The 21,547-nt window shown below is 46.8% G+C and overlaps 1 protein-coding gene across 2 annotated transcripts in view; it reads left to right on the top strand.

Annotated features, from left to right (window-relative positions):
- The window catches only part of NFKBIE (NFKB inhibitor epsilon), a 179,419-nt gene that overhangs the window by 134,644 nt on the left and 23,228 nt on the right, over positions 1 to 21,547 (top strand). For both annotated transcript variants that reach the window (XR_013596058.1, XM_078647301.1), the window contains one exon: positions 14,649 to 14,897. Coding sequence is in view for 1 of the 2 variants with exons in the window: in XM_078647301.1 (XP_078503427.1) it covers positions 14,649 to 14,897 (249 nt within the window). In the remaining variant the exon portion in view is untranslated. The remainder of the gene's footprint in view (positions 1 to 14,648; positions 14,898 to 21,547) is intronic.

A 21,547-nucleotide genomic window follows, 5' to 3' on the forward strand; every position in this document is an offset into this window, starting at 1 on the left:
AAGAAAATACTCATCTGTCAACATTTCGAGAGACCAACACAGGAGCGACTTCAACAACAGCCCCTCCTCGGTGATAAGGCATTAGTTACTTGTCAACATTTCAGCCAACTGCGCTGGAGAGGAAGGAAACGAGCCGCATCGAACCCACGCAGGTAGCTCCTCTGACGAAGATCTGCACTCTGGGGCCTTTTCACAAACTACATTTTGTAGGGCTTTAGTAGCATTACAACCGTACTGTTAACCCCTTCGCTGCAGGGGTTATTCCCCCACTGTGCTGAGGGGGCAAGGGGGGTGCGCACAGCACCCCCATGCTCATGACGAGCTGAGCTCGTCATGAGGCGCGGCGCTCCTGTGCTCATGACGAGCTGAGCTCGTCACAGGTGCACCGGCTCCCGTGGAACGCTCAGCACAGCAGGGCAATTCTCCCCTCACCTGAGCGTTCCACGGGCCATGATGAGCAGAGCTCGTCATGAGCACCGGAGTGCAGTGGCTCGTGACGAGCTCAGCTCGTCATGAGCATCGAAGAGGCTAAAGTACTGCAACATGCTATTCACAAACCTGCAAGCGTAAATCTCCACCTCCACCGCTCCCATCCTTGCTAAGGGGAGATCGCCACACATGTAAGTTTACTACTTGGGGCCCAATTCTGTTGTCGGATGGACCGGAGTCCGTCCGACATCGGTCAGGAACTGGAACCGAATGACCTCTTGTGGTCGGTTCCAGCTCTGGAAGTAGGATGCAACCAAACCCTTTTCTTTTCAATGGGAGCAAGCTTTCCAAAGGGAATAGATACTCCCATTGAAAAGAGCAGAGGTGCAGTTCATTCCTGCACCCCGTGACCGGCACCTGGGATTAGCAGGGTGGTGCCCCCTAGGCCACCATTCGGCAGCTTTGCACCCATGAGGGCCCTGCTGTGGGCCCTAAAGCTGTTTCCTAATGATTTTCTGTGCCGGAAAGGCCATCACTAAACGGCAGAGGGAAACTGCATCGTAATCCCTCGGCCGGGAAGAGCTGGCCGTGGGATTACTGCAGGGTTTCCGGATGGGCTCTCTGAGCCCGTTCTATGCCGTTCGTTAAACCGGATCGGATTCCCTTCTGACTGAGCCCATCGGAATGGCTCGGTCAGAAGATAATCCGAACAGCAGAGTACGATACTGGCAGGAGTGCTCCGAACGACAGCCGGAGCCTTTCCTGCTCGGACAGGAATTGAGCCCTTAGTAGTAAATGTGGGAGGGATCAGGGAGAGTGGCTGGAAAAAAAGAGGCATATTTACTAGTAAACTCGAAGGGTTTAGGGAGGAATAAGGAGCGGTTTGGGCAGGGCTAGGGAGGGATTCACTAGGGACATACTCCCCCACACCGCACTTCTAAAGAGACCGTAGCCAAAATGGAACCCAAAACAGTAGCAAATGTACTAGTCCAGCACCACACAAGGCCAACCACTGGTACTACAACACCCACTCATAAAAAATATTAGAGGTGAGGACTTAAAGTGAAACCCCATAAGAAATATTGTTAAATTAAATTATGTTAAATAGTTACAAATATAAATAAATATAATTTTCATTCAAAATAAAACATTTATTATTCAATTGTGAAATACTAAAACGTTTTTGGATTTATATAGGACTTTAACATTAATTTTTATTAGAATATAACCAAATTACTTTTAATTAATTCTATACATCACTTTTTAAAAATTATAATTGCATAATAAAAGAATTATTTTTTTACTGTAGGTGGTAATTTACAAAAATAAGTTTTATTTAATTTATTACATTTAAATTAATTAAAGATGATATTAAAAATTGACGGCCTGATTTTAATGTTGGGCAGTCAAGTCACCGACAGGCCATCAGTGGCGGTACGACCGCCAACATCCCTTCGGTACAACCGCCACATTACCATGCTGGCGGTCGGGCCCACAGCTGTCTGACAAAAGACCGCCACCTCCGCAAGGATCAAAGATCCCGACGCGGCGGCAGTCGGAGCATCGTCCCAGCAAAGCAGCAGTGCCGAAGCAGGCACCGCCGTCTGGATTACAATGTCCCTTTCCGAATGCCTTTTCTTGGCGAGAACACCACCATGAAAAAGTTGTGGGAAAGGGCCCCATCTGTGGAGGTGAATAAAAAAAAAGAGGAGAAACCCTATTGACCGAAGTAGGGACAGGGTAATCAAGTGCAAAAAAATGAACAGGTCCTTACCTTGAATTATTTGTGGATCATATGTTGTGGTATGTTGTGCTCCAAAGAACACAATATTAGTGCTAGTCCAGCAATCTTTCCAATCCTGGTTGCAAAGGAATTACAATGATACATAAGCAATGAAAGTGGAATGATGATTCAACAATAAAAGTAAAACAGGAAAAGCAAATAAAATAATTCAGGTTTTATTTCAAAATTTTAAAATTTCACTCAAAGAGTTTAGCACTGTTAAAATCAATAAATTGACAAATGTATAATATTGCGTACACAGTCACAGTTTCAAAAAGTTAGGACACTTTATATAAATAAAACCAGAGAAAACAGTCGACGTGGCGTTTCGGTGAAAGATGGATCCACCTACCTTCTTCAGGACAGAGTTGCAGTATCAACGACAGAAAATTCATCAATACCTTTTTCAATTGGGAGGTTTAACGTTCTTCTTGTGAAGAGTAATGGCAGAAATATCCTTTATATATGGTACTATTCCATGATAGTTGCGTTTGTAGGAGCAGCCGATGTGGTAAGGAATAACATTTGATGATCTTAAAAAAACTGTTTCGTTTTGTGGACAGTACAGGTGAGCCGTGATCGTGCCTGTAGTCTGTTGTTACGTATTTCATATAACGATAAACAAACTGATTATGTTGCTGTCTGGAAATTGCAAAGAAGAAAAAACAAGAGGAAATCTGGTTAAAATACTGCGGCCTCCCTGCTCGCTACAAACATCTTACGTCTTACGGGACCCGCAGTATTTTAAGGTGGTCCCCACCTTTACTACGGAGCCCAGATCTCCCTCTTACAGACCTATACGTCTGTTCGTGTTCAGTACAATACTGCAACACTAGGGAAGGACGACCGTACCCTTCCGGCCTGTCCGTTTCATAAGATCTCACCCGTCCATACCGGGTCGGAATCATCACCGGTATTACGAATTTCGCGCTACAGTTTTTCTTGATCACAGCCCTGAAGAGTCACAATTGTACCACGTTGTGACGAAACATGTGTCAGCTGTTATTTTCTTTCTGTATTGGTCTGGATTGATATAAATAATCCTCATTGAGATACTCCTGATGTCGACCTTCACTATTTCTGCATGAAAAGTCATTTAAATAGTGGTTTTTACACTTGAACTATCAACATTAAAATGTGTGCACAGGACTTTTGTTGTACATTAAAAAAAATACACACAAAATTAATTTATATTAATATTTAACACAGTAATATTTTAGTTTTTTTTTAACTTAAAAAAACTTTTTTACTTTTCTGTATACTTTCCCCTAAGGAGACTCCTGAGTTGGAGTGGAGATATCTCTATGATAAAGTAAAGTGAAAATTACAAATGTGTATTAAACTTTATAATACATTTGGAAAAATATTCTTATGTGAAACTAAATGTTTTATCACATATTTTTCAAACCTGAATTTGTATTTATTTATATTTAACAATTTTAAATAAGTTAATTTATTGTAAAATAGTTTCCTATGTGCTTTTATTTTTAGTCTCTGTGTCCATTATTTTCTTTGGGCGGGTGTGGCAGTATCAGTGGTTGACCATGTGTGGCGCAGGACTTACCACGGTTTCTTTCTGGCAGAAGTAACTTACAATCATAAATTAGGCTCCGCCCCCTGAGATCCATGAGTTTACTCTTTTCAGTAACTTTACTCCCAGATTTTGTGAACAGCAGAAAGTAGTTAAGTTACTCAAATGTTTACAAGTGAACTTACAAATGTAAATTACTCCTAGGTGTAAGGACCTTTGTGAAGAGTATGGCTGCCTTCGTCAAGGACAGGCTGTATCACTGTACTGGGATATAGGCAGGCGGAGCTGCTGGGACCGGCCCAGAACCCAATCCCTACTCAATAATACCTCTGGGAACCAGAATCCGTCGGGGTCCCACGCCATTCCAGCACTTGTACGTCAACTACAAAAGGAGTGTCAGGAGCAGGATCGTGAAATCTACACAACGTTTGTGGGCTTCACGAAAGCATTTGACTGTGTCAGTTGCCAGGGACTGTGGAGATCCTGTCGAAATTCAGCTGTCATGACAGATTCATACTAACGGTACGGCAACTTCATGGCGGTATGATGGCTCGTGTCCTGGATGGCGGTGAAAAGTCTGATGCCTTCTCTTTCACCAAATGCAAAAATAACAGTTGATGGACAGAATGCCGAACAATGTCATACATTCACCCCAGTACAGAGATGTGGGCCTAAATCCATCGTTTGTTTGCACTCCACACCACCCCAGGTCAGACATGGCCATATGCAAATCAGCCTCGACCCTGTGCCTCATGGGAACAGTCCAGCCCGAACTGCCAAGCCATGTCTATCCCGGACCGGAATCAAGCATCCAAGGACCGGTTTCTGGCTATCAGCATTAATCAGCCTGGATAGCTTGACTCCAGTGGTGTGGAGAGCACAGGACTCACGTCTGAGCAACCCGTCCCACTCGGGGTGACAAATGCAAAAAGAACAATTGATGGACAGAATGCAGAACAATGTCATACATTCACCCCAGTACAGAGATCTGGGCCTAAATCCATCCTTTTTTTGCTCACCATGCCATTCTAGTTTGGACCCAGCCATATGCAAATCAGTCTTGACCCTGTGCCCAAGTGGAACAGTCCAGCCCGAACTGCCAAGTATCGCAGCACGTCTGATATTCTGGGGTTTGGTTTTGTAAAGTCCCCATGGCCGGCTGGAGTTTTTCGTTAATTTTGCGGTGGAGTGTGAAAGGAGGCTGATTGAGCCAAATTTTAATCAGTTGCGCTTGCTTTTAACTGACATCACACTCCCTGGACTGGAAACAAGCATCCTAGGACCGGTTTCGGATTTTCAGCCCTCATCAGCCAGGCTAGCTTGACTCCAGTGGCATGGAGAGCACGGGACCCACGTCTGGGCATACCCATCCCACTCGGTCTCAGTCACCAAAGGCATCACAGCATGACATTTTCTGCCACTCTGACCGATGCCTTCGACTACTGTGCTGAAGAGGTACAGAACTGACGGGAAGCTAGTGAATGTGTGCCGTCACCAAAGTGAAGGAAACTGTGCTGTGAGACTTTCTCTTTGTCGTCAATTGTGCTGAATGCTAGTAAGGAGCAGGAAATGCAAGCCAGTATGGACAAGTTTTCATCTGCATGTAGCAACTTCAGTCTCGCCAGCAACATCGAGGAGACTGAGTTCGTCATGCACCAGCCGGCTCCCCACGCTCCGTACACAGGACCATCCATCACTGTACTGGACAGAGACTGCAGGCAGTGGAGCACATCACATATCTGGGCAGTACCCTTTACCGAGCAGTGTCAATCGGAGAGGATGTAGCCTTACGGCTAGAGCGGTCGACCTCGAAGCTGGGGAACCGGGTTCAAGTCCCAGCACCGACGCTCAACATCCTGTGATTCTGGGCAAATCACTTAATCTCCCCGTGCCTAACAAAAAATAAATAAATAAATGAATGTAACAAAACTGGTGCTCATGTAAAGTGCTCTGATACCCGATGTCTCGGGTCTAGTTCGCGCTATATAAAACTCTCTCTCTCTCTCTCTCTCTCTCAGATGGACTGGGCATGTTGTTAGAATGTCAGATGAGCGCCTCCCCAAACTGCCCTTGTAAGGGGAACTCACCTAGGGGAAGCTCTCCCATGGAGGACAAAATAAGCAGTTCAAGGACCTGCTAAAGGCCTCCCTAAAGTCTTTCGAGATCAACACTGCACCTGGGACACCCTTACGCTGAACCGTCTAGCGTGGCACAGCCTCATTCACAAAGGCTGCCAAACCTCCGAGGCGAGGCGTACTGCTGAGGCTCAAAGAAAGCGTGGGCTGCGCAAGTCCAGAGCTGCCTGTACATCACGGACAATGTCATCGCATGTCCGTCCGACGTGTGACAGGACGTTCCACGCCCTAATCGGGCTGTTCAGTCATCTTCGGAATCACAGTGCCCGGTGAGATGTCGAGGTATTCATCGGCAACAATGGACGAACATCAATCGATCAGCTCTTGTATAACGCACAATCTGCCATTGGTACGGTATCACAAAAACAACAGTTGACGGACAAAATGCAGAACAATGTCATAGATTCCCCCCAGTACAGAGATCTGGGCCTCAATGCATCATTTTTGCTCACCATGCCATTCCAGTTTGGACCCAGCCATATGCAAATCAGTCTTGACCCTGCGCCCAATAGGAACAGTCCAGCCCGAACTACCAAGTATCGCAGCACGTCTGATATTCTGGGGTTTGGTTTTGTAAAGTCCCCATGGCCGGCTGGAGTTTTTCGTTAATTTTGCGGTGGAGTGTGAAAGGAGGCTGAGTGAGTCGATTTTAATCAGTTGCGCTTGCTTTTAACTGACATCACACTCATGGACTCGGGATAAACTGAAATTCATCCCAGATTCTATCTGCCTCGGCTGGATGCAGCGTTTGAGTGTAAGAAAAGTTGAAAAGATAAGGTTTTAGTGGGCAGTTTTTATCTGCATTAACTGAAAAACTCACTGATAGGACAAGTTCAACGTGGTTCATCTTGTGCACCGCCCCTGGCCTCGGACCCGTCTGTCCCTAGGGTTTCACTCTTGCGTCACCACATGCGCCTTGCGTTATTATTTTACATTCTCCGCGTCATGGCGCTTTTTACTTTAAAAGAGGCTGTAAATGCTGCTCTGACAGAGGTTCGTGTGGAATTTAAAACCTGCCGAATAACTCATTAGAAGCCTTAGGGAGGGGGCGCTGTACTGCTGAGAAGCAGACCCCCCATACCTCATTAAACATGTGGGGATATGTACAATGAAGTGGAGGAGCGTGTCGTTAGCCTCCTGGGCTCCGATACTTTGGAAACGCAAGGTTGCACCATATTTACAAGACTGTGATGCAGCCTTGCATTTTCCCCTGCGATGGCGCTAAGTTTAACCCCTTTCACGCTGATGATGAGCTCAGCTCGTCATGAGGTACACCTCTCGTACGCTGATGATGAGCTGAGCTCGTCATGAACCGCGGGATTCCGCGATTCTCAGCGCACAGCGGGAAAACCCGCCACGCGCATGTGGTTAACAACTGAGCACCAAAACAGGTACCCTTGTACCAGAGTGCAAGAGTGTCTGTGTGCAGGGGAGGATTGGTTATGTGTAGGAAGGTGTCCCTTCCTGCAGATAAACAATCCTAAGATTCCATTTTGTAACTTTCATGTGTGCTGTTTCATCCAGCACACATAAATGTTACAAAATGGCATTTGTTTTAAAAGGTTTGTTTAAGAACAGGAAGGCACACCTTCCTGTACATAAAAAAATTGCATTTTGCTTTTTCCATATGTGCTGCACAAGGCAGCACAGATGGAAAACGCAAAAACGAGGAGAAACAATGCATTTATCTTCGTTTTGCCATCTTAAGACCAGGCTGCCTCCTATGTACGCCTCCCTTGTGCATAGTGGGCAGCATCAAATGCAATGGGCGTTGCGGTGGAACGCCAACCACAACACCCACTGCACGCCCCTTTCACTATGACCATAGCGTGAAAGGGTGCCTTATGTACAAGGCACTGCCCCTATCACCACGGGAACATCACTAAAAGTGACATTCCCGTAGCGATAGGGGCTTGTACATATGCCCCATGGTGTTGTCCAAAGGCGTCACCTCAGAGCACCTGTTCTCATTGTTTCTTTAATTATTTAAAATCTCTTTGGGGATAACCTCGTATTACATGTTCTTCTGTGAATATTGTACTTTTTTCTGAATTGTTTAATGAAGGGTTTTAAAAAACAAGCAACCATTGGCAACGCCAATAAGTCTCCACTTTGAATGGCGCTAGCCGACCTTTGGGCTTTATGAATGCATTGTGCAATGCTGAACAGCATCAGCAAAAAGAAGAACAAGGTAAGCAACACAGAGAGCGTAGGGCGCGATGATATGAGTGGGAGCAAGAAAAAACATCCACTCGCTTAGAATGCTGAAATCGAAAGAAAAAAGTAGTTCCAGAATATATGGAGTGGAAAGATACAAGAAATCCAACCACAGTGACCACAACTTCACCATCCTCTGGGACAACCTCGCCAACGTCGGACTCAACCAACTCGTCACCGCACCCACACACAGAGCAGGACACATCCTCGACCCCATCTCTGAGGCAGGTAGCAGCGTTCATTACAGCCATACAATGCAACCACCCTGGACCGACCACCACTGTGTCCATTTCACTGTCAACAAACCCAAGGTACCAAGACAACCCCCCACCACCCACGGCAAAAGAACTGGAGCAAGGTTACCGACAAGCAGCTGAACTCTGCCCTCACATTGGACACACCCACATAGACATCCGACGCAAACATAGCAGCCGCAGGACTCCACACCTGGATCTCCAGATGCACAGACAAGCTCACCCCACTAAGCAACCCCGGCAAACAGCGTCCCAGGAAAGCTGACTGGTTCACCACCGACTTCCAAGAAAATCAGGCGCACATGCAGACGGTTGGAGAAGAACTGGAGGAACACCAAGACCACCGACAACTACTCCACCTACAAGCACGCCATCACGGACTACCACAACCAAATCAGAACAACCAAAAGGAACTTCCTCCATAACAAAATTTTCTGTCAACTCCATTCAGGATTTCACCAATCCACGCAGCGAAGCCAGAGACATTACCCCATCCCAATACCTATTCGAAAAACTTGGAACATTGTTCCACCTCAAGATCAAGACCCACTCTACAACAACTTCGTCGACAACCCACAAGACGCCACAGCCGCCCCCAGAGACGCCAGCCAGCCCACCATCTACAGCTGGACACCAATCACGACCGTGGACACCGCCACAACCATGAAAAAAAAACACTTGGGGGCCCCCACCGACCCCTGCCCCCGCACATCTATCAAAGGGCCGCGGACGCCATCGCACCAGAACTACAATGGACCATAAACACCACGTTCACAATAGGCACCTTCCCTGACAACTGGAAGCACGCAGAAGTTAGACCCCTGTTCAAGAAGCTCACAGCCGACCCCTCAGACCTCAAGAACTACCGGCCCATCTTCCTCCTCCCCTTCGCAGCCAAGTTGGCAGAGAAAGCAGTAAAAAGGGAACTGACATGTGTCATCGAAGAGAACACAGTCCTCAACCTGTGCCAATCCAGATTCTGAAGCAACCACAGCACAGAGACCGCCCTACTCGCCGCCACAGATGACAGCCGCACCCTCCTGGATCAAGGCCACTCCGCAGCCCTCATCCTCCTCGACCTATCCACAGCCTTCAACACCGTCTCGCATCGCACACTAACCAACAGACTACATGACGCCGGCATACAAGTAACTTCCCTGAACTGGATCCGATCGTTCCTTACCGGAAGAAGCCAAAGAATCAGACTTCCACCCTTCTTCTCCGCCCCTACTGGAATCACCTGCGGAGTCCCACAGGGGTCATCTCTGAGCCCGACTCTCTTCAACATCTACATTGCCCCCCTCGCACCCATCGTCCGACGTCACGGACTCAACATCGTTTCCTACGCTGACGACACCCAGCTCATTCTCTCCCTCACTAGGGACCCGTCACCGCAAAACTCAACTTCAGAAGAACAATGCAAGACGTCGCAGGCTGGATGACCGACAGCTGCCTGAAACTCAACGCCGAAAAGACTGAAGTCCTTTGAACCACCCCATCAGCGTGGGACAACACGTGGAGGACCACCGCCCTCGGAATCTCGCCTACAGCCTCAGACCACGGCAAAAACCCCGGCATCGTACTCGATTCATCATTCGCTATGACCCGGCAGGTCAACGCCGCCACCTCCAGCTGCTTCAACACCCTCCGCATGCTTCGGAAGACCTTCAAATGGATCCCACGAGTCAAGGAAGACAGTCACCCACACACTCATCACCAGCAAACTCGACTATGGTAATGGTCTCTACGCCGGCATCAACAAATCCCTACTCCGCAAACTCCAGACGATACAGAACACCGCAGCCAGCCTCGTCCTCGGAATCCCACGGCACGAACACATCAGCCAACACCTGCGGAGACTCCACTGGCTCCCTGTGGAGAAGAGAGTCACTTTCAAAATCCTCACCCACCCCTACAAATGCCTTCACAACAGCGGACCCAAATACCTCGACGACAGAATAAACTTCCACATACCCAATAGGAACCTCCGATCTGCCAACCTCGCACTAGCTGAAACCCCGCGCATCCACAGAGCCAGAGCAGGCAGAAGATTGTTCTTCCACATTGCAGCTAAAACCTGGAACGAGCTACCGACAGACGCTCCCCCTCCCTGAACACCTTCAGGAAGACCCTCAAGATCTGCCTCTTCACCTGAAATGGAGCTGCATACTCCCCCCCCCCCCCTTCAGCGCCTTGAGACCCTCACGGGTGAGTAGCGCGCTTACGAATGCCTGATGATTGTTTGATTCAAAAACAGAGCTCCTTTTCCTGATTTTATACCTTATGTGTGGTGTGCCTAACCCCGCCGGGGTGACCAACTACGTGAAAGAGATTATGCAGTATTGTTTAGGTTACCAAATTTACAACTTGAAATATCAAACCCTTCGGTGTCATGGGGGACCATATATGAATCAAAGACTTTTTTTTAAAATTTGTCATACATTTATTAATAAAATTTTGTTAAAAAGATCATAGTACCACAATTCTGTTACATGAAAAAACAATGCAAAATATATATTCAATTAATACCAAAAATGTTTATAACACACTCTCTAAAACAATTTATAGTTTAAAAATTGCTTGTGCAGCAATGTTTACCACAGACATATTTATACATCATAAAAGTAGAGCAATATCTTAATAGGAACAAACTGTCGACGCAGCGTTTCGGTGCCTCTTTTATTCTTGCACCTTCTTCAGGACTCGTTCCCTGATTAGTCACATCTACAAAAACATATATCATAATGCATTTCATTAGGTCCCATTTTATAACATCGATTACACTTTCATACACTAATAAGATAATTTCATCCCTAGACGGAGCAGGGAGAAGAAATATTAAAAGGGAGCTCCCAGAGGCGTCCTCCTAATGACCAAAAGATAAATGGAAATAGGACCGGTAAGGAAGCTGTAGGCCAACCAGTAAATTACTGAGTGAAGAGTGCTGAGTTAAGAACCAGACTGAGTATAAATAGAAAAATATGTGTTTTTTTGCCTTGTAGTATTGAAGTGGTTAAATTCCATACACTCTGAGGAAAGACCGAGAATATCGAGTGGTAAGGTAATAAGCCAGGGGCAGAACCAAAAACCCATATTTAATATAACAGAGCATGCAAGTAAAACCAAAACATGCGGTTTTTTCTCTTTTTTTCTTGTCCTAAAAACAGAAATTTCATATAAACAAAGGGAATGAAAAATATGAGCAGATGCTAAACGGACTCATAAGAATAGAGAAAAAAGATCCAGGGAATATTACCTGGGTAAGTTGAGAAAAACATATGGGCGGAAATATACTGTTAAGTAAAAGAAACCTTAACCAATCCCCAGGGTCATAACAAATGGACCCAGGAGAAACTATTATGCAGACACAAAGAAAAGATCTGAGAAAGAGGTTTGGGATAGGACTGTCCAGGAGAGTAAAGAAAACTGAGTCAGTCACCAGTGTTAATTTAAGGAAACACACTCCTCTGCTATCATCCCGCCCATTAGTTAATCTGTCTATAAGAAATGACAATACACAGTGAATAATGTTGATGTAAGTCTTTAGTGAGTTTTTGCAAAAGTCACTGTATGGGTTACCAAATATTAGGGTGTAATTAATGATGTACAATGAAAGTGTAATCGATGTTATAAAATGGGACCTAATGAAATGCATTATGATATATGTTTTTGTAGATGTGACTAATCAGGGAACGAGTCCTGAAGAAGGTGCAAGAATAAAAGAGGCACCGAAACGCCGCGTCGACAGTTTGTTCCTATTAAGATATTGCTCTACTTTTATGATGTATAAATATGTCAGTGGTAAACATTGCTGCACAATCAATTTTTAAACTATAAATTGTTTTAGAGAGTGTGTTATAAACATTTTTGGTATTAATTGAATATATATTTTGCATTGTTTTTTCATGTAACAGAATTGTGGTACTATGATCTTTTTAACAAAATTTTATTAATAAATGTATGAAAATTTAAAAAAAAAATACTTTGATTCATATATGGTCCCCCATGACACCAAAGGGTTTGATATTTCAAGTTGTAAATTTGGTAACCTAAACAATACTGCATAATCTCTTTCACGTAGGTGGTCACCCCGGCGGGGTTAGGCACACCACACATAAGGTATAAAATCAGGAAAAGGAGCTCTGTTTTTGTACAATTGTTGACCCAATCCTTTTCCTGACAGAAAGGGTAGCTCCCTACTCACAACTTTTCTGATTGTTTGATTCAACCACAAGTATAGTAAAGAGGCTGTGCTGCAGGGAAGAGACGAGAAGAGGAAGGCAAGCCATCAAATAAAAAACAAGCAAATGAGATTGACAAAAACCCGACCAATGATAAGCAGTGATCCGTCTTGAAGCCTACTTTTAGTACTGGTAGTGCACACAATAGATGTGTCTGTAGGCGAGGCCTAAAAGCACTCGGTTTAACTCTGGGCGAAACGTCAACGTGAAAAAGGGTTGGAATACCAGACCAGCGAAAAGCCGTTCCTGGTGCAAAACAATGACTGTGTTTTTTGCCCCACTGGGTATTCCAAGTAGTGCATACATTTCGGGTGCAGACTGCCAGGCCCATTCAGCCTGCCTACGCCGCAGTTGTCCTCGAAACACTTAAAACACGTCTCTAGCATCAGTCCTTGACTGGTACTCAACCCTAGCTTTATTACTGCTGTAGCTCTCCAGTGGGTGGCCCGGGCTTTTCGGTAGCCTGTGGCCACCCGCCCTACCCGAGAAAGTACCGGGCAATGCCTTAACATTACATTTTCTTTTTTGGGGGTGTGGGGCCCAAAACCCTCCTTTTTTAAATCACTCCTTACGCTGCTTTTACCAGTAAACACCCCAAAACCTTAAAATTACTCTTACCACCCTTGACAGTTTGCACCCTTTACCACTACCCACCTATGACTCCTAAAGTTACCCTTTCTAGCCTTCGCCACTACCCACCCCTAAACCCTAAAATGACACTACCTCTCTTTACCACCCAAACCTAAACCCTAACTTTTGCCTTACCACCCTACCAGCCTCCAGGCATGAACCCTCAATCTAGCACTACTGTTATTTGTAATATATGTGTGCGTGTGTGTGCGCGTGTGTGTGTGCCTGTGTGTGTGTGTGTGTGTTTGTGTAGATGTCTGTTTAAACACAATGATTTATACAAAAAAAGGCTGATATCCAACAGTTTTGTTATTTCAAGTAACTATAACTAGCGCCCCACCACAGTATTGTCGTAAATAACGCCAGTTCAGTTGTCATTGTTACTGTTATCAATGACGTCACGGAACATGTCATGAGTATTGTAATATGTGAGGTCATAAGCAGCGCCTGGAAATGGTGTGAGATGCAATTATTTGAAATAACTCTAACTGATAAATTTCTGATTTTTTAGTTTAAAATGTTGCATTTAAAGTGCTATTTTTACCTGTGTATAACATCACTTTAACTTTTCTTTTTTTTAGTGAATGTCTGAGGTTTTTTAATGCAAAGAAAAATATTATTACAATACCGAAGTATAACGTTACATTAACCTTTGTGTTTTTTCCAGCAAATTTTTAATTTTTATTTTTTAATCTTGAGTGTCCGGTGAGAGCCATTGGGCCCCATGCGCTTCCGTGGGACTCCCATGGGAGTCCAGTGGGGCCTTGCAGGTTATCTCAGGATACTCACAGGATTGCAGAAAACCCACCCACTCCCATTGAAAAAAAAATTAGGCCTCGGGGTCCTTCTGGGAGCCCCCAATCATAATCAATGGGGGCAAGGATACCCCTACCCTGACCCCTTATACTTATCTTAATTTTCAGGGCACAGTACCAATATTACCAATACATAGTAAAGGCACAAGTACCAATCTGCATGGTGAGGGCATTGTGTGGTGGAGGCAAAAATACTTACCTGGGTGGTAAAGGCATGCATGGTAAAGATTATGTGGTAAAGCTATTGCGTGGTGAAGGCATTGTTGTAAAGACTGTTTCCCAAGTGGACTACAGGCAGCAGTGAACGTAATGTTACACGCATATAGTCCGTCGTGTTGGGAGTCCAGTGGGGCCTCATCTCAGCCAATTGATGTGGTCCAGTTGGTAAACCGTTGGCTCGCGAGATCTAATTCTGGTTGCATCCTGCTTCATCTAATTGTGTGGTAGAGAAAATAAAATATCTTTCTGTATCTTCATTTCCCTTTTGGTTGCCATAGATCGGGGTGTGTATTGAGCTCGAACACTAGTATTAAGCCGGAAGTATACATCTGTACAACGACTACACTTGTCGCTTCTTTCGGCGTACACTCACCCCTTTTCCTTTCACTTCTAGGAGGGCACCAGCGGGAAGACCCCCCTGCACCTGGCGGTGGAACTCAGAGACCGTGGTCTGGTTAGTTACTTCCTACAGAATGGTGCCCAGGTGGACGCGGCCATGTTCAACGGCTGTACGCCCCTGCACCTAGCGGTGGGCAGGAAGGACGCTCCCATCGCCAGCATTCTGTGCCAATCTGGCGCCGACACCTTGTTGCGGAACATGGAGGACGAGACTGCACAGGACCTGGCCGACGGCAACAATGACGTAAGTGACCTAGAACCATTACTCTATGCTTTTTTGTCGACATGCCTAGAATATAGGAAATGTTTAACTGCAAAGTTGGTATCTGATGAGGGTGCTCCACTAAGTGCCTCCACTACAACTAGAAGGGTGAGCACACCTATGCCCTATTGAGGAAACGCTTGCTCACTTTGCCACTGGATTCAAGCAAGCCGGGCTGAAGACGGCTGAAATGCCAGAAACCGGTCCTCGGAAGCTTGTTTCCGGTCCAGGGAAGGCATGGCTTGGCAGTTTGGGCTGGACTGTTCCCATGAGGCACAGGGTCAGACTGATTTGCACATAGCCATGTCTGAACTGGGGTGGCAGAGTGGGCTAAAGAACGGTGATGGATCAAACCCAGATCTGTTGACTGGGTGTGAGTGTTTGATTGGTTCAGGTGCTCCGTCCATCACCACCCCCTTTTGTACCCCTTTGTTCACCATAAGTTGGCAGGGTATGCCCAGACGTGGGTCCCTTGCTCACTTTGCCACTGGATTCAAGCAAGCCCGGCTGAAGACGGCTGAAATGCCAGAAACCGGTCCTCGGAAGCTTGTTTCCGGTCCAGGTAAGGCATGGCTTGGCAGTTTGGGCTGGACTGTTCCCATGAGGTACAGGGTCAGACTGATTTGCATATGGCCATGTCTGAACTGGGGTGGCAGAGTGGGCTAAAGAACGGTGATGGATTAAACCCAGATCTGTTGACTGGGTGTGAGTGTTTGATTGGTTCAGATGCTCCGTCCATCACCACCCCCTTTTGTACCGCTATTGAGGAAAGCCAGCAGGGTCAGAAGGAGCTCCTGTTAGCTCTCTCAGCTCCTCCCTGAGTGACTTTTCGTTCCCTGTTCCTCTGGCGCTTGTCATGCTTGTAGGTGCCCACCTTCATCACTGTCACTTGTGTCAGAGACACTTGATTGGGCTTGAAGTCACAAAACACTTTATTACAACTTTTTTGTAAACCTAAATTAACTAATACGCGCATACTTGGGTAACTGCTTTCTCTCTCTTGCTGACGCAGAGACTACACTCAGTGGAGCGTTTGTGCTGACGTAGGTCTGGGTTGTCCGCAAAGCGATCCGCAAGACCATCGCTTTCAACATACACAGTGTGTGCTTTGGGTCAGCCTCCTTCAAGCATTGGCTTATCTTGCTCAACCGCATTCAGCCATTGGTTTGAAACATTGTCAATTACATCTTTGGTCAGCCCAGAGAAGCATTTCTCTCATACCTCATGCTAGCTGCTGTTTAGTGCATAGTTTACCCTCCTATGGAATGCTTCCATTGCAATGCGTGAGGGAATATTTTACATAAAAAATACACTGAATCATCACACTTTTTGTCTTATTCATTTATTTATCTACACACTGTAAGGAAGGATTCCTGTAAACAAGGTAATCTACCAAGGTATTTATTTAGTTGGAATGAAACAAACCACCAGCGCCTCACCACCCGATACGTTCTCTTACTCCTCACTCCAGCCGTCACTCCCCCGAACAATATCCCAACAACATTCCACCCACAACCCTCAAGACCCCAAGATCCAGAACCCAACATACCATCCCCCTTTAAAGCAATGGAAACTTTATTCCCATCCACATATACAACAATGCACAGCAAACAAAATAAAAAGATAAATGTGATGATAAAAGCAAAGATACCTGATTTTACTGGCAACGGAGGCACTCTGAATCCGGCGGCGTGTGTGTAGCGGACCCAGCAGACCTCACACCCATCTCTCGCCGCACCCGCTCCGCGGGTGCCGCGTCGCGCTGTTGTAAGCGCCATCTGACGGTGAGGGCTTCAAGGCGGCTTAGGGTGAGAGGCTCGGCGGGGCTGCGAGCGTGCGGGGACTCGGATATCCAGGAGTCCCTGCGAGACCGGGGAAGAGCATCCGGTCCGCTCTCCCTGCTGGCCCGCCCCCCGCCTATCGCAGGACATTTAAGGCTCTTACTACCCTTTCTCCCTGGGATACCTGATTTTACTGGCAACGGAGGCACTCTGAATCCGGCGGCGTGTGTGTAGCGGACCCAGCAGACCTCACACCCACCTCTCGCCGCACCCGCTCCGCGGGTGCCGCGTCGCGCTGTTGTAAGCGCCAGCTGACGGTGAGGGCTTCAAGGCGGCTTAGGGTGAGAGGCTCGGCGGGGCTGCGAGCGTGCGGGGACTCGGATATCCAGGAGTCCCTGCGAGACCGGGGAAGAGCATCCGGTCCGCTCTCCCTGCTGGCCCGCCCCCCGCCTATCGCAGGACATTTAAGGCTCTTACTACCCTTTCTCCCTGGGATACCTGATTTTACTGGCAACGGAGGCACTCTGAATCCGGCGGCGTGTGTGTAGCGGACCCAGCAGACCTCACACCCACCTCTCGCCGCACCCGCTCCGCGGGTGCCGCGTCGCGCTGTTGTAAGCGCCAGCTGACGGTGAGGGCTTCTAGGCGGCTTAGGGTGAGAGGCTCGGCGGGGCTGCGAGCGTGCGGGGACTCGGATATCCAGGAGTCCCTGCGAGACCGGGTAAGAGCATCCGGTCCGCTCTCCCTGCTGGCCCGCCCCCCACCTATCGTAACGCCCATATAACATTTCCAAACTCCCGCAGCGCGGGACGCAGCTCGGGCGAAGACCGGGCTAAGAGCGGGCCGTTTGAGGCCGTTCGAGGACGGAAAGGACTGGACTGGGCCATATCCTTTGGGTTTTAATTTTTATTAACTTTGTTTTTACTTGCGTTAATCACTCTGTGCTTTTGTTCCCTGTTGTTATGATGTGTTCACGGGGCAGTCGTAGTAAAACTGCCATGGGCATTAACAAACCAAGTGGGACCCTGGATGACTTCCTTACGAAGACCAATTTGGCCATTGACGCGGAAATCAACAAAATGCAGCACAGGGTTTCCCTCGAACTAGACGCTGCACGTAAACTGTCCTTAAATATAGCTTCTTCCAAGAAATCATCTTTAGGAAAGCTGGCCTTAGCGTTAACCCCCGAGCGTACATCTGGTCCCTGTTCCTTGCTTGCAGTAGCTGATATACATCACTCGCCTTCTACATTTCTTCTTGAGCAAGCTAAGGAATCTATTGCAACCCCTCTGGAAGGGCCCACACCACCTATTTTTGTGGCTGGGACTAGCACCCTAGCAAAAATTGTTATGCCAAAGATTGCTGCTAATGCTAAAAAGGCAGCCATACTGCAGAAGAAACATTTGGCTAAGTCTATACTTGCTCGCAAAAAGGCCAAAATTGCGAGATCTCATTTTTTTAATCGTCAACGGCCAATGGCCACTTTTGGGTTTGGGGAAGTAAAAGACAAAGCCCACACAGCTTTACCGGGCAGTGATATCTGCCCTGCTCCAAGTGGTGTTGTGCTTGATCCCCCGGTGGTAACTCTCCCTGACACGAATAAGGAAGGGTCAATTGAGGGTAGACTGAGTGTGGTAGAGGGGGATAGGAGGGGGGATGAGGATTTCTTACAAACTGTATGGGACACACTCAAAAAATTACTTACCCCCCTGGAGCTTAGACTTTCCAGAATGGAAAACCATCTGCTAGAAATGGATAAGACTTTAGTCACACTGGCTAGCTTTAGTCTTAAGCAAATGGAAGCTAGGCTTTCACTGGGCGAGGGTTTAACTTTTCAGCCATTAGAGTCAGATCCCCCAACCCCCCCACCTTTAAGACCCAAACCCGTACCAAAACCACACACAAAAGTTGGGGACAATGCTATTAATTCCATTCCTAGCACTTGTCTCCCGCCCCAGGACCCTCCACCAACCCAACCCAGACATCAAGCATGCCCTGTAAAGAATACAGTACTACCCAACGCTAGCGTTCAAACTAGTTTACATCAGAATGTAGCACGCCCTAAACCCAGGCCTCAAACTGTTGTACAACAGCCAAACCAATTGACTAACAAGAATTTGCCATTCTTAGAATCTAGCCGACCGAACTTTCGTGGTGGTTATATCGACCTACCACCGGAGGCTAGTCAATATGTCATTGTATTGGCTGGTGTGCCTACTCTTGACCCACAAATAAAAGAGGACCATTGGTCTCTTAAGAATAAGGTCATTCATTGGCTAAACACGAACAAACAACTACCCAGTCATCAAAGAAGTCAGGTTTTAATGGTGCGAAGAGTACCATGGGTTGGGCCCACCCACAAAACCATTACTGGTGACTGTGTGGTTGTGTCATTTGCTGACCCCCATACAGCACAGCATCTTTGTTCGTGGGCCACTCGTGAAGACAACCACTCAGTTATTGTTAGACCTCTTACTTTTTTCTATCCTCCTCGACAGCAGCTTGGTTTGGGAGGGTCTTGGACGACAATCCAAAGGCCTAGGCACAGAGGTTTTGGGAATGGTGGACCTATCCAGAGAACCGGGTGGCAAGGTGTTCCCACATCAAATATGTTTGGCTGCTTGGATGAGGTTGACTGACTAGGGGAGGTGGATGCTTTAAAATACTCAATAGATTTTATCCCGTCCACCAAGGCACTGCCCAGTATGGTTTGTTCTGTGTCGCCACTGGGTTCACGCTTAATACCGGACACCGTTTATAAATCAAACTCAGTTGAGTTGGGAGTTCCGGGACTATCTGAGTCTCCTTGCCCTAGTAACCCAGATAATGAAATTAAAATGGCCTCTTGGAATATAGCGGGTCGCCTGGATAGCGATGATTGGGTTGATTACATAATTACACACAATATCATCGCTTTCCAGGAAACTTGGTCAGTCGACCCTCTATTCAGAGTAGGCTTTTTGAACTTTTATAAGCCAGCAGTGCGGGGTCCCAGGGGTAGAGCTTCGGGTGGATTAATTATATGGATAAAAAACTCACTTGGCTTCAGCGTGAGGGAAATCCTGGTAAAGAACCCTGATCTCCTTTGTGTATCCTTAAGCAAGGAGAATTGTATGGATATTGTTTTAATTAACATCTATGCCCGAGGTTGTCAGGGTGGTAAAAAGCAACCTATCATTAATGATCTGGAAGACCTCCTAAATGAGCATAAAAGTGACCAGCTCGTTTTAGTGGCCGGTGACTTGAACTGCTCATTCGAACCCATCCTGAACCTTGCTGAAGAAGTAGGGATGGACGATGATTTAGTCTGGAATATTCCCCCGCTAGCAATAACTAAGGGTGTTGGGGGTACGGAGGCAGCTCTCCACTGGCTTGGCCTCTGCCTGGAATGGGGGTTCAGGGCGGTGAACGGCCGCAGCCTATCTGATAAGGCGGGAAAACCAACCTTTGACAATGGGTCTAGTGTGAGTCGTATTGACTACATACTGGTCAACATTGATTCCTGGGATACTGTAGTTGACATGTTGATAGAAACTAGACCAGAGAGCGATCACAACCCGCTCTCACTTGTACTTAAGATCCCGGGTCTTGGGCCCCCTTTGACAGAAACAGCTTGTATCACATCAGACCTAGTCTTGAGTGACAACAGAAGACGGGTCAAATGGTCGAGAGTCATTGCTGATCAGGAGCTTGTCTGTCAAATAGAAGAACTGGTCTTGGGTACTAGTAATAAGATGAGTGCAGTATCACTTAAGGATAGGGAAAAGTCCACTATTGTTGATCTCCATGAGGCATGTTTTTCGGCCATTAGGGAACTTCTCACTAGGCCATGTAGAAAACAGAAAGAGAAGCAATTCAAGGGTTGGTATAATAAAAAGTGTAGAGAAGCGCACTGCACTTTAATTGCTGCTGTTAAATCTAGAAATACCCCTGACATTAGGATAGCGAGGCAGGCCTACAAACATATCATTTGGGAAGCCAAAAGGGAATGGGAGGATTCGTATTGGCTTGATCTTCTCAAAGCCTGTGAGTCCTCCAACCAGATTAAGTTTTGGGAGCTAGTCAGATGGGGCAGGGGTTCCGACTCACTAACACCCGAAAATCATGTTTCAGCTGTTGATTGGGTGGAATTTTTTTCCTCTCAATTCAAAGATCCAAATATTGTTCAGTTGGCAGATGAGTCCGTAGTGGGGACTACACAATTATTCTATGGGGATAGGCTAACATTTTGTACCTCGGATACCAAACATGCTTTAGGCTTAATCCAGTCTGGGAAAGCCCCAGGTATAGATGCAGTACCAGCCGACCTTTTTAAACTGAATTTAGAATTATGGGTCCCTTATATAACAACTTTAGCAAATTCTATTGCAGCGGGCGCAAGGGTACCACAATCCTGGAAAGGGGCTGAAATACTTCCAGTTCACAAGAAAGGGGATCGATCTTCACCGAAAAATTATCGCCCCATTAGTCTGATCGACACCATTCAGAAAGTGGTATCAAGAATGTCCCTAGCTACTCTCCCCCATGCAGGCAGGGTTCCGATCAGGCACCAGCACCCTAGATCAGGTGTTTCGTTTAACTATGTTGTATTGGAAGGTTGTCTTCTTGGGCGGCGGTGTCATCTACGCCGCCTTTGTCGATCTTAGGTCGGCATTCGACTTGGTCCCTAGGGCTAAACTTTGGGATGCCCTTGGACTCATGGGCCTTCCTCCCGAGCTATTAGAGCTAGTTAGGCGCTTACATGAGGATAACTTTGCCCGTGTAAGATGGGGGAAACAGGGTCAGGTGACCGCTAGCTTCCCTGTCGAACGTGGGGTCCGACAGGGTTGCGTGCTGGCCCCTACCCTGTTT

The sequence above is a fragment of the Lissotriton helveticus genome, chromosome 6, assembly GCF_964261635.1.
Source record: "Lissotriton helveticus chromosome 6, aLisHel1.1, whole genome shotgun sequence".
Taxonomy (NCBI): Eukaryota; Metazoa; Chordata; class Amphibia; order Caudata; family Salamandridae; genus Lissotriton; species Lissotriton helveticus.